At 41.2% G+C, this 15,256-nt stretch overlaps 1 protein-coding gene across 1 annotated transcript in view; it reads left to right on the top strand.

Moving 5' to 3' along the window:
* DPP6 (dipeptidyl peptidase like 6) overlaps positions 1 to 15,256 on the top strand; it is a 487,048-nt gene that overhangs the window by 449,639 nt on the left and 22,153 nt on the right. Inside the window, exons 17-18 of the mRNA XM_058181717.1 lie at positions 5,111 to 5,158; positions 14,676 to 14,774. Coding sequence (XP_058037700.1) covers positions 5,111 to 5,158; positions 14,676 to 14,774 — 147 coding nt within the window. The remainder of the gene's footprint in view (positions 1 to 5,110; positions 5,159 to 14,675; positions 14,775 to 15,256) is intronic.

The following is a 15,256-nucleotide window of genomic DNA, read 5'->3' as shown; positions in this document are numbered from 1 at the left end:
TTCCCTCGGCCCTAGATCTAGGTGGCTGATGATTTTGTTACATCATGGATGGATGGAAAATAGCATTTGTGACTATTACGTAACTAAGGGAAAAATAATGGGGAAAGATAGTCTAGACTAATAAAATAATTTTAATATTATTTCTAACTATTAATCAGTCTTTTAGGTGATGCAAACAAAGTAAATATATTTTGGGGGGGGCAATTCCCTGTGCAACCAAATACTTAAATAGCAAAAATTGTCATTTTGTGTGTTTTCATAGTACAGATTTTCCTTTCTGACAATGTCAGAGGAAATATATCACCATGGGTACATTTGCACCTATATTAAAATGTGGGAGATGGGAAAAGAGTCAATGATTGAATGAAAGAAGAGAGAGAAAAATATGGATTGTAGTGGTACATTCATCTGGAAGTAACATACATGTGTACACACAAAAGCATTATGTATTCCCAGTGTTTAGAGGTGTTGAATTTGGCTTTTACTCGGGAAAACATTAATACATGAACGTTTGCAAGGAAAATGTTTTGCAATGAAGTGAAACAATATTTCAGAAGGGCTGCACATCAAATGACAAGCTTGATTTCTTTAAAGCGTCCTTAATTGTTTTTTTTCCCCCCTGGGTTTTTCTCAGTTTAGCATAAAGGACTGTGCAAAAGCAGAAAACAGGTTGTGGAATGAAAACAGCTATATAAATGTAGGATAAATTTAAAAAATGCAGTCCATAGCTCTCAAGGGAGCACGCAAATGTCTTTAGGAAGATTGCTATAGAATAACCCGTAACAGTTTGCTCAGGTTTTTTTCTGGAATAATGCCTCTTTTTAATCATGTAGCATTCCTCTGCCAATTTAGGAAGAAAACAAGCTTGTTGGTCTTTGGAAAATATCTCTTTTTTTCCAGTTTCAAACTTTCCTCCTACCCTTCCCTCTTTCTATCTCTTGTTAGAAGACCCCGAAATTCCTTTTACTTCTCAGCAATTTTGATGGAGCAAAATGACATTTCCCCTTGATCCTTAACTGAAGCTTGGATACCCGGATTCCATATTCTATATTCTAGATATCCAGTATCTTTGTTGCTCTTCTATACTTCCCAGGCTCAGTTCAAAATAGAGTGCTAGGCCTTTGAAATACTCTTAAGGCAGGGGTCACCAACCTTTCGGACCTCAGGGACCACTAAATTCATAATTTTAAATCGCATGGAACACTAATATGATCTGCCTAATGACCGACTGGGTGGGTGTGGCTAGGTGGTCATGTGACTGGGTTGGCATGGCCAACTCAATGTCACTCATATCAAGGGGCGTCTCACCAGCCTCTACTCGCTCCTCCCTCCCAGCCACTCCTTACCTGCCCACCCAGGCTCCTTAGGGCCCCAACAGGAAGCAATTGCTGGAGCCAAGCAGCCACGATGAGAAAAAGTTGGCAAAACAGCTGGCTCAATTCAAATTGGATCTGAATGAGAAGGAGGCTCAGCAGAAGCACCTCACTGAGGACTACAAGCATAGACTTTCCAACCAGAGGGAAAGTCTGCAGAAGTGCATGACTAGGTACAGGCACCTGGAGGCTCAGTGGGCTGAGATAGTCAGCCAGTTCCAGGCTATGATGCTGTCCCACTGGAACAAGGCCCTCTGGCTCTTCGCCACCAGCGGCACTTCCCGCCAGCCTTCTCCCAAAGCCCCGCACCAGGAGGCCAAAGCAGACCCCAAGTCAAAATTTCTCCCCTCCTCCGACCCATAGAAAAAGACCCTGAAGGGGGAGATTCTCTGCAGCAACACAAACAGCCATTGCACATATCTGTTCCAGGGACTGTAGTTTGATGACTTCTGATTTAGTGCAATATAAAAAATGCAAATAATTTTTCTGCAGACTACCAAAAGTTTCTCACGGACCACCAGTGGTCTACAGACCACCAGTTGGTGACAGCTGGATTAAGGCAGTTTGTTTTATGAAGCTGCCAGAGGTAACTGCAGGAAGGGTTTTTTAAAAAAAGCCAATGGCCACCACAACTGCACAATCAAGCTCAACTCATTTTTACACACCTGTTCCAATTTACTTAAAAAGAGGTGATACAGGTAGTCCTAACTTATGACAACAACTGGGATCAGAATTTCCATTCCTAAGGAAAGTGATTGTTAAGTGATTTGTTCCTGACTTAATAACCTTTTGACCTAGTTGCTAAGTGAATCTCACAGTCATTAAGTGAATTTGGCTCCCCCATTAACTCTGCTTGTCGGAAGCTGGCTGGGGACATTGCAAATTATTATTATTATTATTATTATTTATTCGATTTTTATACCGCCCTTCTCCCGAAGGACTCAGGGCGGTGTACAGCCAAAAGTAAAAAACAGACAATACAATATACAATTTAAAATACAAGTTAAAAAACTTATTTTATAATTGGCCTAAAAAACTTTAAAATATATAAAACTAAAACCCCATTAAAATTAATAATAGAAAATTTAAAATCGATAAAATTTAAGCCAGCCCCGCGCGAATGAAAAGATGTGTCTTCAGTTCGCGGCGGAAGGTCCGAAGGTCAGGTATTTGGCGTAAACCCGGGGGAAGCTCGTTCCAGAGTGTGGGAGCCCCCACAGAGAAGGACCTTTCCCTGGGGGCCGCCAGCCGACATTGCTTGGCGGACGGCACCCTGAGAAGTCCCTCTCTGTGAGAGCGTACGGGTCGGTGGGAGGCATGCGGTAACAGCAGGTGGTTCCGTAAGTACCCAGGCCCTAAGCCAATGACAATCATATGATGCCAGTACAGCCATTGTGAATGCATATCTGTTGCCCAGCAGCTGCATTTCTATTGAATTGCCTTGCTTTGCTTTTCATTATTCATTGTTTTTCATTAAAGAACGTTAAAAAATAAAATGGAGAGGGCAAAGCTACATGGCAGGGGCAAGGAACACATCAAGCACCTTATCGGGGCTTCAAATTCCTGATAATTGGACACTATCTAACAAAATGAAATTCAATAGTGAAGAAAGTAAGGTTCTACATTTAGGCAAAAAACAAAACAAAATGCACAGGTACCGGATATGTGGTACCTTGCTCAATAGTAGTAACTGTGAGAGGGATCTTGGAGTCCTAGTGGACAACCATTTAGATATGAGCCAGCAGTGTGCAGCAGCTGCCAAAAAAGCCAACACAGTTCTGGGCTGCATAAACAGAGGGATAGAATCAAGATCACGTGAAGTGTTAATACCACTTTATAAGGCCTTGGTAAGGCCACACTTGGAATACTGCATTCAGTTTTGGTCGCCACGATGTAAAAAGGATGTTGAGACTCTAGAAAGAGTGCAGAGAAGAGCAACGAAGATGATTAGGCGACTCGAGGCTAAAACATATGAAAAACAGTTGCAGGAACTCGGTATGCCTAGTTTAATGAAAAGAAGGACTAGGGGAGACACGATAGCAGTGTTCCAATATCTCAGGGGTTGCCACAAAGAAGAGGGAATCAAACTATTCTCCAAAGCACCTGAGGGTAGAACAAGAAGCAATGGGTGGAAACTAATCAAGGAGAGAAGCAACCTAGAACTAAGGAGAAATTTCCTGACAGTTAGAACAATCAATAAGTGGAACAACTTGCCTGCAGAAGTTGTGAATGCTCCAACACTGGAAATTTTTAAGAAAATGTTGGATAACCATCTGACTGAGATGGTGTAGGGTTTCCTGCCTGGGCAGGGGGTTGCACTAGAAGACCTCCAAGGTCTCTTCCAACTCTGATATTATTATTATTATAAATCCAAATAAGTGTTCTTGACATTATTTATATAGCTAACCACACAATTCCAAGTAGTCTTGATTGTAATTGTGGAGCTAGGTGCCATTATAACCCATGAAGGAAGCTTGCCTATCATGGTCATAAGGGCAATTGTAAAAAAAAAAATTTTCATGACAGTTGTTAAGCAAACACTGCGGTTGTAAAGCAAACGGCATGGTCACTTAAGGAGTGCTGTTTTATTTAAAAAACTGGAAGTAAATGCCAATTTTCAGCAAAACTCTCTTGAAATATGGTCACATGACTATGGGGCACTACGAGCAGCTGTAAATACAGTCCAACTGCTGAGTGCCCAAGGTTCGATCACATGATCATGGGGTGGAGCAACTATCTGAGTTATAAATAGTCTCCTGGCAGGTCCTTCATAACTACAAATGCCACTAAACGACCAGTCACAAGTGGAAAATTACTGTTGATAATTCAGGGCTATACATTCTCTTCCTTTGACTACAAAGATTCCTTCTTTATTTTCATTTCATGTGCTACTCTAGGAATATATGGATTGATTGCAGTCTTTGGAAGATTGGAAGTCCCATTTGGAACTTTCAAACATCTAGGTGCCATGGGTGGCTGGGTCACTGACCCAGTGAGCAAATCCCTGTAACACATACATGGCCATTTAAGTTGGTTCAAACATAAGCTGTCCTGTTTTGATTTCTGGATCACTTTATTTTTTTTTAAGCAGGGTGGATGAATTTTGGTGTCTAGGAGATTGTATTTTTTTTTTTTTAAAAGAAGGCAATATCACTGTAGACAAAGCTGGCAGGAAGCAATGCTTAAAGATCAATTTATCTTGATCTGGACGCATATGCACCAAGACAAATTCCTTGTGTGTCCAGTCACACTTGGCCAATAAAGAATTCTATTCTATTCTATTCTATTCTATTCTATTCTATTCTATTCTATTCTATTCTATTCTATTCTATTCTATTCTATTCCTATTCCTATTCCTATTCCATTCTATATTGCTAGAAATTTTTACATTCTTAGAGCTTTCCTTTCTCCTTCGCACAAGGAGTTATCTGAGAAGTATAATCCTTTGTGTCATATACATAGTACGACATTAAAATAATCTAAAACAAATTCTTTTAATTGTGTTTGCACTAATTAAAATATTGACAAATTAGAGAAGATAAAGCAAGCCGGTGTTCCACTGGGAGAATCTGTCTATCTTCCATGTTTTTGGTTGATGCTGTTAATTATCTTTGGGCAACTGGTTGCTTAGATCAGCTTTCCATGTAATAGGGCAGGGATTTAACATCTAGCCCTGAATATCACTCTAGATGCATTTTCTTAAATCTAAATGCATTTTCTTTCTTTCTTTTTTCAAGGTCCACGAATTCCAATGGTAACTGTCCACAGAACATCTGATACAGAAAGTAAGTATTTACAGGGGGCTTTTGAGATTGGGACAGCACGCCCAGCAGAGATCAAAAGACAGAGATATCCCGAGTTCCAAAAAGGCAAAAATTTTTTGTGGGTGTTAGTTTTATGGTATGAGATAAATTTAAGAGAAATTGGAGGGATAGAATCGCTCAGCTGGTCCTTCCCTTAAAGTTAAAGAGACACATTGTGTATCTGATGTTGTCAGGCGTGCCTCCTTTCAAAACTCAAGAAAGAAAAACCCCAACTCCATGGTCTGTAGAGAAAGGTATCTTTTACTGAGAATGAACTGATTGCAACGAAGTTAAGCAAGTTCTGAATAATAGGTGTGTCTTACACATACAAGTTCCCACATAAATCCCTCCTTCCTCCAAAGGTCAGGCAGTTGTGTCCAATCCACGTCTCCCTCAGGTGTCACGTGAAGTCATCTTCAGATGGTTTCATTTCTCTTTGAATTCATAAGTTTCGTTTCTGCATTAGCCCTCTCCTCCCCCAACCTATGGCAGTTGAAGCAGCGAACCCATATTTAAAGATACATTACCCCTTTGCAATGCCTAGCACTAAAGACAGCAATAAAGCAATTAGCTGAGCAATTAAACAATAAAACCAGCTAGCGGAGGCTGACAGATGTCATGCTTAATGGTTGCAAGCCAGCAACCTAGATGCATTAAGACTATGAAAATGGGATAGGTCCATGCTACCTGAGGAACCATCTCATCCGGGGGTGGTATTCACTTACCTTCTCTACTGGTTCGCAAATGTGAGCGTGTGCACATGTGCACACTTCGCTCGCACATCCACTTCCACACATGTATAGGACCTTCCACGCATGCGCAGAACATCAAAAATGGGACGTGATTATGTCCGGGTAATGGGTGGACCCTCCTGCTACTGCCACTACCGGTTCACCCAAATCGGATAGAACCGGCTGAATATTTTATTTATTTATTTATTTATTTATTTTGTCAATCATATATAAGATAAGAGGTAAAAATATAAACATAATTTGGAAACATGAAAAGAGTAAGTAAAAAAGGAATATTAGGACAGGGACAGTAGACACGCGGGTGCACTTATGCACACCCCTTACAGACCTCTTAGGAATGGGGTGAGGAGTTTAAACTCAGTAGAGAGTTTTGGGGGTTTGGGGAAGAAACCACAGAGTCAGGTAGTGCAGGCATTGACCACTCTGTTGCTGAAGCCATATTTTCTGCAGTTGAGTTTGGAGTGGTTTACCTTGAGTTTCTATCTATTATTTGCTCGTGTATTGTTGTGGTTGAAGCTGAAGTAGTCATTGACAAGTAGAACATTGTGGCAGATAATTTTATGTACTATGCTTAGGTCAGACTGAAAGTGGCATAGTTCTAAGTTGTCTAACCCCAAATTTGGAGTCTGGTTGCATAAGGTATTTTATTGTGGGTAGAGGAGTGGAAGACGCTGGACTCTCTCAATTGTATTTATGTCCAATATGCAATACGGGTTCCAGACAGATGAGCTGTATTCAAGAATTGGTCTAGCAAATGTTTTGTATGCTCTAGTTACTAGTACCACTGATCTCATCCCAATGGGATTAGCCCATCCCATTTGCCCTTCAGACGGGGCATGCTGATGAATCTGTTGATCCAGCTGGCGGGGTCCAGGAGAAGGGCCTCTTTTTTTTTCTTTGTGGCTCCCGCCATCTGGAACATCATAACCCTTGAGGCAGGGATGGGCAATTAATTTTCCCAAGAGGCCAAATGAGGATTGGTTCTGGACAGCGGAACCAATGGCTCCCAGATGCACTCTGCTCATTTGTCTGTAAGGCCATACTTTGACCAAAGCAGCAATGGGTGGCCGAGCCTGGATCCCCTTAGCATTTCCTCAGCATTTCCTCAGGCTCCTCCGGGCGAGGGGTGAGTGTTTCATCTCCTCACCCTTCTGTGGCCACCAGTCGACTAAAGGCATGTGTCCCTTTCTGCAGGAGGGGTTTTCTGGAACTTTGACAGCACGCACAGTCACTGTGTAAAGCTATGACACGGCTTCTTGTCCCATCCCCTTCGGTATACCTATTTATATTTTGTTTTCTAACTACCAGTTGACCCTCATGTGAACCAGACAGGGACAGCCAAAGGGCTGGATGTAGTCCGAGAAGCAGTAAAATGGTCCGGTCTGCTTTGAGATCTTCCCTCAGCCTTCTACCTTCCATTGTTAACATCAAATCTGACTCTGCCACAACTGGCCTGGGGCCACAATGAAGCTGTTGAACGTGGTTAGCGGACCAGGAAAGAGATCCCATTTCCACCGTGTCTCTTTCTGCTTTTTAACTTCTTTCACATCTGGTTTATTTTAATATCTAATGTTTTAATGCTGTACTTGCTTTTACAATTGAGATGGGCAGGATATAATTTTAAAAAATCAATAAAACTTTCAAGGACAAAAATTTGGGTTTTGGAATAATGCTGAAGCCAGGTGGCTAGGTAAGTGGCATGAGTATTTTATCTGCTTGCCTGTAAGGAATCTTGATGGATCATTGTTCCTGCTTTTTAAAATATATATATATATATATATATATATATATATAAAGAAGGTGAAGAAGGAATCCTACTTTTTCCATATAGCAACAGATATTTTTTTTCGGGGGTGGTGGAAAGAAATATGTAGGCTGAAAAAAATACAAGTACATGTCGTCTTGTGTTTTACACTTTCCAAATGTCTAATTTTGCAGTGGCGATTCAAAGCAAGTAGATTTTTCAAAACCAGGACTATATTGGAGACCACAATAAAAGGAGGCCCACTGGCCTGATCCAGTTCATAAAATGAATAAATGCCAAAAATCAATAAATGCCCATGTGCAAGCAGGAAATGCTGTGGAGCAGACAGAAGAACTAAGGGCAGAGAAGGGCGATGCAGCCACTTTGGGAAAGACAGCAGAGAATGAATAGAAGGTTATATCGGTAGATAGAAAGCCATTCTCCTCGTGGTCTCTTGTGCATATGATTAAAGACGTCAGTGGTCTCATTATGCAGGTCTCTCTTGCTGTAATGAATAGGAAGAACTATTGTAAGCACCCCTTATTCACAAAATAATTCTATTCCATAATACGAGAGTCTTCTACAATAATCTGATAACTATAAATCCCACCCAATTTTACCATCTGCTTATATTTAATTAAGGACTGGTTGTCTGAACGGCACAGGCGAGGATTCCCAGCAGGCTGAAGGGTTTGGGAGATGCATCCAGAAATCTTTAGATCTGTCAGTCTGCTCTTATTTCGTCTGCCCTTGCTTTCTGCGAATGCAATTATGGGAGCAAACAGGACGGCTGCTCTCGAATCCCAGACGGGCCAGCCTCCTTGTGCTGATAAGGCTAATTGGGCAAGCGATAATTAAATGAGGATTCCAACATGCAATCAGACTTAATTGTCTGATGCTTTGGCATTTTCTGCTGGAGTTATGATTTCAACATAAATGGGAGGGAGATTTTTCAGGGAGAACTTTAACATGGAAGCATTAAATCTACCAGTTGAAATACCCACAAAGAGAGGAAATTTCAGTATTTGGAACAGGGTGATTTCGCAATGCAACTTCACAAGAGACAGATGTGTGGGGGCTGAGGATAAGTGAGCGAAGAGTGTTGGAAGGAAAAAGAATCAATAACTTCCTGCCTTATTTTTATTATTATTTTTATTGTATCCCATCTTCATTGCTTTTACAAACGACTCAAGGCAGCGAACAGTATCCAACACTTCTTCCTCCTCCTATTTTCCTCATAACACCAACCTTGTGAGGTGGGTTGGGCTGAGAGAGAATGACTGGCCCCCATTCCTGGCTGAGGTGGGACTTGAACTCATGATTTCCAGCTTTCTAGCCCGCTGTCTTAACCGTTACACCAAACTGGCTGATAAGTTCATAACTGGCTTATAAGGTAGATGATGCATAAACAATTTTTATTTATTTATTTTATTTATTTGTCACAACAGTATATATAAGCATAAGCATGAAATAACTATACGATATATAAGCATATATATCCCAAATGTTCTCTTAGCAATCCTAGACCAGGCCAAGTCCAAAAATGCCAGGGAATGTAAGGGGCGTGAATAAGAGCACAAACGTGCCTACCGTTCCTATCCTATTGTTTCCTTTCATTATATCCCATTAATATAGTTATTGCATACTTATGCTTATATATATGGTTATATATTATATAGTTACGTTCATGCTTATGCTTATGTATACTGTTGTGACAAAATAAATAAATTTAAAAAAATAAAAATAAATAAATAAATAAAATTTCTAGAAGCCTGGCACTCTGACAAACCAGCCATCGATAGACACATAGACATGAACAACATCCACAGACTATGCAAAAGAGACAATCAACCAACAATCAAATGAGAACAAAAAGTCTCCAGCAGCTATCAGTGCTCAGATCAGCATAGATGAACTCAGTGGTGGGATTCAAGTAGTTTAACAACCAGTTCTCTGCCTTAATGATTTCTTCCAACAACCAGTTCACCAAACTGCTCAGAAAGTTAGCAACCAGTTCTCCCGAAGTGGTGCGAACTGGCTGAATCCCACCACTGGATTAACTCCAAGGTTAATTTCAGACCAACAAGCAATTCCCCAACCAAGAATCTGCCAAAGAGCCATCAGTAAACAGCTCAACCAAAGAATCCCTGAGATCGACACCACCAATACTGACACGGAAGACACCATAAACTGACATCAAACAGCACTCCTTACTAGCACTGGTGATGTTACCTAGTTAGGATAATGAAATGTCTCCAAGAAAACAAGCCAGTTCAGAAAGCACCAAGAAACCCTGCTCTATTAGCTCTCAAACATGCCCTCCAATATGAAAAAATCAGTGGTGAAATACAATTTTTTTTACTTCCTGTTCTGTGGGTGTGGCTTGGTGGGCGTGGTATGGCTTGGTGGGCGTGGCTTGGTGGGTGTGGCAGGGGAAGGATACTGCAAAATTCCCATTCCCACCCCACTCTGGGGCCAGCCAGAAGTGGTATTTGCTGGTTCTCTGAACTACTCAAAATTTCCGCTGCCGATTCTCCAAACTGAGGACCCAGATTGTTGGGGGCAATAAGTTGACTTTGTATATAATATACAAATGGATGAAGACTATTGCTTGACATAGTGTAAGCCGCCCTGAGTCTTCGGAGAAGGGCGGGATATAAATGCAAATTAAAAAAAAACTGCTCAAAATTTCCGTTATCGGTTCTCCAGAACCTGCTGAATTTCACCCCTGGAAGAAATATGTAGAGTCCTTCGTGCTCTCTGAGCTTGGTTGTTTGCTTGCAGATGTTTCATTACCCAACTAGGTAACATTAGCGGTGCAAGTACAGGCAGCAAATCCTACACCCTTTCTTGCTGAAGTTGTTACTTACTTCAGTAATTAATCAGTGACCAGGAACTCAAATTTATTACATTCTTCTAGATGGGAGCTCCGGTCTCCTCAGCCAAGGAATGTCCAAGGGAGCGTTTTTTTCACTGTCATTTTAAAGGCTTGCAGGACTCAGGCCAACTATATATCTGGAATAGATCATTCTAGAGAACAAGTGCCTCCATAGAAAAGGCATGACTCCCAGGTCCCATAAGATTATTGTATAGAAGCCCGGCACTCTGATATAGGTAGTCTTTGATTTACAGCCATTTGTTTTGTCAACATTTAAATCAGGGGTCTCCAACCTTGGTCCCTTTAAGACTTGTGGACTTTAACTCCCAGAGTCCCTCAGCCAGCAAAGTCCCTCCACAAGTCTTAAAGGGACCAAGGTTGGAGACCCTTGATTTAAAGTTACAACAATACTGAAAAAAAGTAACCAATGACTGGTTTCCAAACTTACGACAGCTGCAGCATCTCCATGGTCACGTGATCAAAATTCAGGCTCTTGACGAGGGGTGTCAAACTCAAGGCCTGCCCGTGGGGTGTTTAGATCTGGCCCAAGGGGCCATCCTGGAAACAATCTGCGGTGCCTCTGCCAGCAAAAATGGAGCTCCGGAGCCCGTTTTCACTGCCAGAGTGCTCTGGCCACCACAGACTCCCCCAACATGAGTGATATCAAGCTGGCCACGCCCTGCGCGGCCCCCAGAGATCAAACACAACCCTGATGTGACCCTCAATGAAATCAAGTTTGATACCCCTGCTCTTGACAATTATTGTTGCACTCTCCCAGAATCATGTTGTTGTGTCTCGTCCGATCTCACCACAGCCGGGGTCTTCTTATCTGCTTCCGAACACGGAGGAATGTCCTAGTATGCCTCCCGACCCCAGCCCTGGCTCCATGCCCAGACAGGTTGAAGAGGAGGAAATACCTCCAGCACCCAGCTCTGGCTCCATGCCCAGGCAAACGGAGCAACTAGACCCCTCCCCCTCCTCCACAGCATGTGAGCCTGAGGGAGGTCAATTGCCAATAGCTGCAGACTGGAGTGACCCTCGCGTCAGAAGACTTGATAGGCGGAGGCAACAGAAGGGAGGGAGGGGCAGGCCTGGATAAATGCTGAGTCATGGAGCCACACCCCATGGCCTATATAAAGGATCTGCTTTCTGGCATTCTCTGAGTCAGGCAAAGTCTAAACATATCTTGCTGAAGTCACTTTCTGGTCTCCTGCCTGCCCTGAGGACTTTGCTAGGACTTTGGCAGAGCTGCAGAGGCACACCTGATTCGGATTTCCCTGACCCGGCCGTCAGCGGAGGAGTGGGACACGACACATGTGATCACTATTTACAACCTTCCAATGAGCTTCCGACAAACAAAGTCAATGGGAAAAGCCAAATTCGCTTAACAAAAACGTGCTTCACTTAAAAACTACAGTGATCCACTTTTAAAAAAAAATGGGGTACAACTCAATTAACAGCTGTCTTGATAAGCCATGGAAATTTTGGACTCAAGCAGCTCCCTTTGCAAATGACCGTCTAGGACCCTGGGACACTGCAAGCATTATAAAATACACACCGGTGGCCAAGCACCCAAAGTTTGATCACATGACTGTGGAGAATGCTGAAATGGTCACAAGTGTGAAAACTGGTCATAAATCACTTTTTTTCAGCGCTGTTGTAATTTTGAATGATCATAAAATGAATGGTGGTGAGTCAAGGACCCTCTGTACATGGCAGCTTCTCACGGGCTTCTTTAATATCCCAGAGTCTACAGTTGGACAAGGATATCAGTGATGGCAATGGCCAAAGCCATGGGCAAGGCATCTTCAAGATCTGCCCAGTATGAATCCCACTGCTTTGACTAGTCAAAGTAACACATTGAAACAGCATCCCTTGTGCTAAATTCTCCAGAACGGATGACTAAATCCTAAGAAATGAATCTCCTCTTGCTGTCGTGTTGTGATGGAGTAAAAAAATATAGTAGTGGAACCTGCCTTTTCAAAACTGACTCTAGCTTCAAATCTTCCATAATGGAAATTCTGGGCTTGCTTTCCTTCCTTCCTTCCTTCTTTCCTTCCTTCCTTCCTTCCTTCCTTCCTTCCTTCCTTCCTTCCTTATTTATTTTTCTTTCCTTCCTTCCTTCCCTCCCTCCTTCCTTCTTTCCTTCCTACCTTCCTTCTCTCTCTCTCTCTTTCTTTCCTTCCTTCCTTCCTTCCTTATTTATTTTTCTTTCCTTCCTTCCCTTCCTCCTTCCTTCTTTCCTTCCTTCCTTCCTACCTTCCTTCTCTCTCTCTTTCTTTCCTTCCTTCCTTATTTATTTTTCTTTCCTTCCTTCCTTCCCTCCCTCCTTCCTTCTTTCCTTCCTACCTTCCTTCTCTCCTCCTTCCTTCTCTCCTCCTTCCTTCCTTCCTTCCTTCCTTATTTATTTTTCTTTCCTTCCTTCTTCCTTCCTTCCTTCCTTATTTATTTTTCTTTCCTTCCTTCCTTCCTCCTCCTTCCTTCTTTCCTTCCTTCCTCTCTCTCTCTCTTTCTTTCTTTCTTTCTTTCTTTCTTTATTTTTCTTTCCTTCCTTCCTTCCTCCTTCCTTCTTTCCTTCCTTCCTACCTTCCTTCTCTCTCTCTTTCCTTCCTTCCTTATTTATTTTTCTTTCCTTCCTTCCTCCCTCCTTCCTTCTTTCCTTCCTACCTTCCTTCTCTCTCTCTTTCTTTCCTTCCTTCCTTCCTTCCTTCCTTATTTATTTTTCTTTCCTTCCTTCCTTCCTCCTTCCTTCTTTCCTTCCTTCCTTCCTACCTTCCTTCTCTCTCTCTTTCTTTCCTTCCTTCCTTATTTATTTTTCTTTCCTTCCTTCTCTCCCTCCTTCCTTCCTTCTTACCTTCCTTCCTTCTTACCTTCCTTCCTTCTCTCTCTCTTTCTTTCTTTATTTTTCTTTCCTTCCTTCCTTCCTTCCCTCTTTCTTTCTTATTTTTTTCCTTCCTTCCTTTCCTCCGTCCTTCCTTCCTTCCCTCTCTCTCTCTCTCCTCTCTCTCTCTCTCTCTCTCTTTCTTTCTTTCTTACAAATAGTGTTGGAAGTGCCACCAGATACCTGGGTCTTATCATCATACATGGTAGACATGTGTAGAAGCAAAAAAGATATTGGACAAAAATACATACATGGCTGGAAAAGATGACAAAGCAGCACATTGATTTAAAACCAGAAATATTTTTGTTGGGGATTTTACCTGAAATTTATAGTAAAGGGAATGCATATTTAATTATTCATGTATTAACTGCAGCTAGAATTGTATTTGCACAAAACTGGAAAAGTGAAGAGATCCCAACTCACAAGAACATGATTAGAAAAATATTAGAATGTGCAGAAATGAATAGGTTAATGCTTGCAATTAAAGAGAAGGAACAAACTGAATATTATATGACATGGGAATTATTTTATCGGTGGTTAGAGAAGAAAAAAGGAAGTTAGAAACAAAAGTAGGAGATCAGGGAAATGCAAAAAATGTGTTAAGATAGAGATGTAAACAATATTATTATTATGACTATTAGGATTATTACGTTTAATATTATTATTATATTATTAGAAGATATGCAAAGAGGGAAAAGTGAACATATTTATTATGCTCAATATTACCACTGTAAGATCAGAGAATTATTATCAATGTAATGAATACTGTTGAAAATTTTTATGGTTATTGCACAGAGATATTTATATCCAGATGACACACTGTTGAATGGAAGATGGAATGTTTATATTAAAAAAAGAATATATATATGTGTGTGTGTGTGTGTGTGTGTGTGTGTAGGTCTTTGGTTATTCGGGTGTTCTCCCATGTAAAATTAGAAGTGTCTTGGCGACGTTTCCACGGTCTCATTCGTCATCTTCAGGCTTCAGCTTCGTGCTCCTAGAAGCACGAAGCTGAAGCCTGAAGATGACGAATGAGACTTTGTCGAAACGTCGCCAAGACACTTCTAATTTTACGCGGGAGAAAACCTGAATAACCAAAGACCTACATACAAACACGCGCGAAAACCTCAGAATATATATATATATAGAGAGAGAGAGAGAGAAGAAATCATGTCTCTTTCAGTCAGGGTATAATTGTTTAATTCCTCATCTGATTGGAGACTCTTTCCTATTCCTTCTTCCAGAACTTTTTGATCTCGAAGTAAATGCCAGAGTGCAGAAGACAGTCGCAGAACGACAGATGCCCAAGCGGGAATATCTTGATATCAAGATTCAGGATTACAGTAAATAACTGATTATTTTCATTGTTGAATTTAAGAGTTTATAATCTCGTCTTTTAATTTACAAAAAATCATATTCTAGTGGGGCAGTTTTAAAAAGAAAGAAATAGATAAAAGCATAATGTCACTTTTTAAAAAATCCCCAAAGTAGAAATTTAAATTAAGATGGGTAGCAGCCTCCAATACAAAAGCAGAATGTATCCACAGCTATAATATGCTCAATAGAGATCTAGCAACCCAACATTTATTTATTTGCTTGTTTGTTTATATTCTGCCATTATTATTTTTATAAATAACTCAAGGGCAGGTCTAAAATTCACAGTCTCCTAGTGATTGGCCCAAAGTCACCCAACCAGTTTTCATATCTAAGGCAGAACTGGAACTCCCAACCTCCTGGTGATTGGCCTAAAGTCACCCAGCCAGCTTTCATGCCTAAGGCGGGACTAGAACTCCTGGTTTCTAGCCTGCTGCCTTAACTACTAACT

This window comes from Ahaetulla prasina, chromosome 4, assembly GCF_028640845.1.
Source record: "Ahaetulla prasina isolate Xishuangbanna chromosome 4, ASM2864084v1, whole genome shotgun sequence".
Classification (NCBI taxonomy): Eukaryota; Metazoa; Chordata; class Lepidosauria; order Squamata; family Colubridae; genus Ahaetulla; species Ahaetulla prasina.
This window is presented reverse-complemented; position numbering and strand designations above follow the sequence as displayed.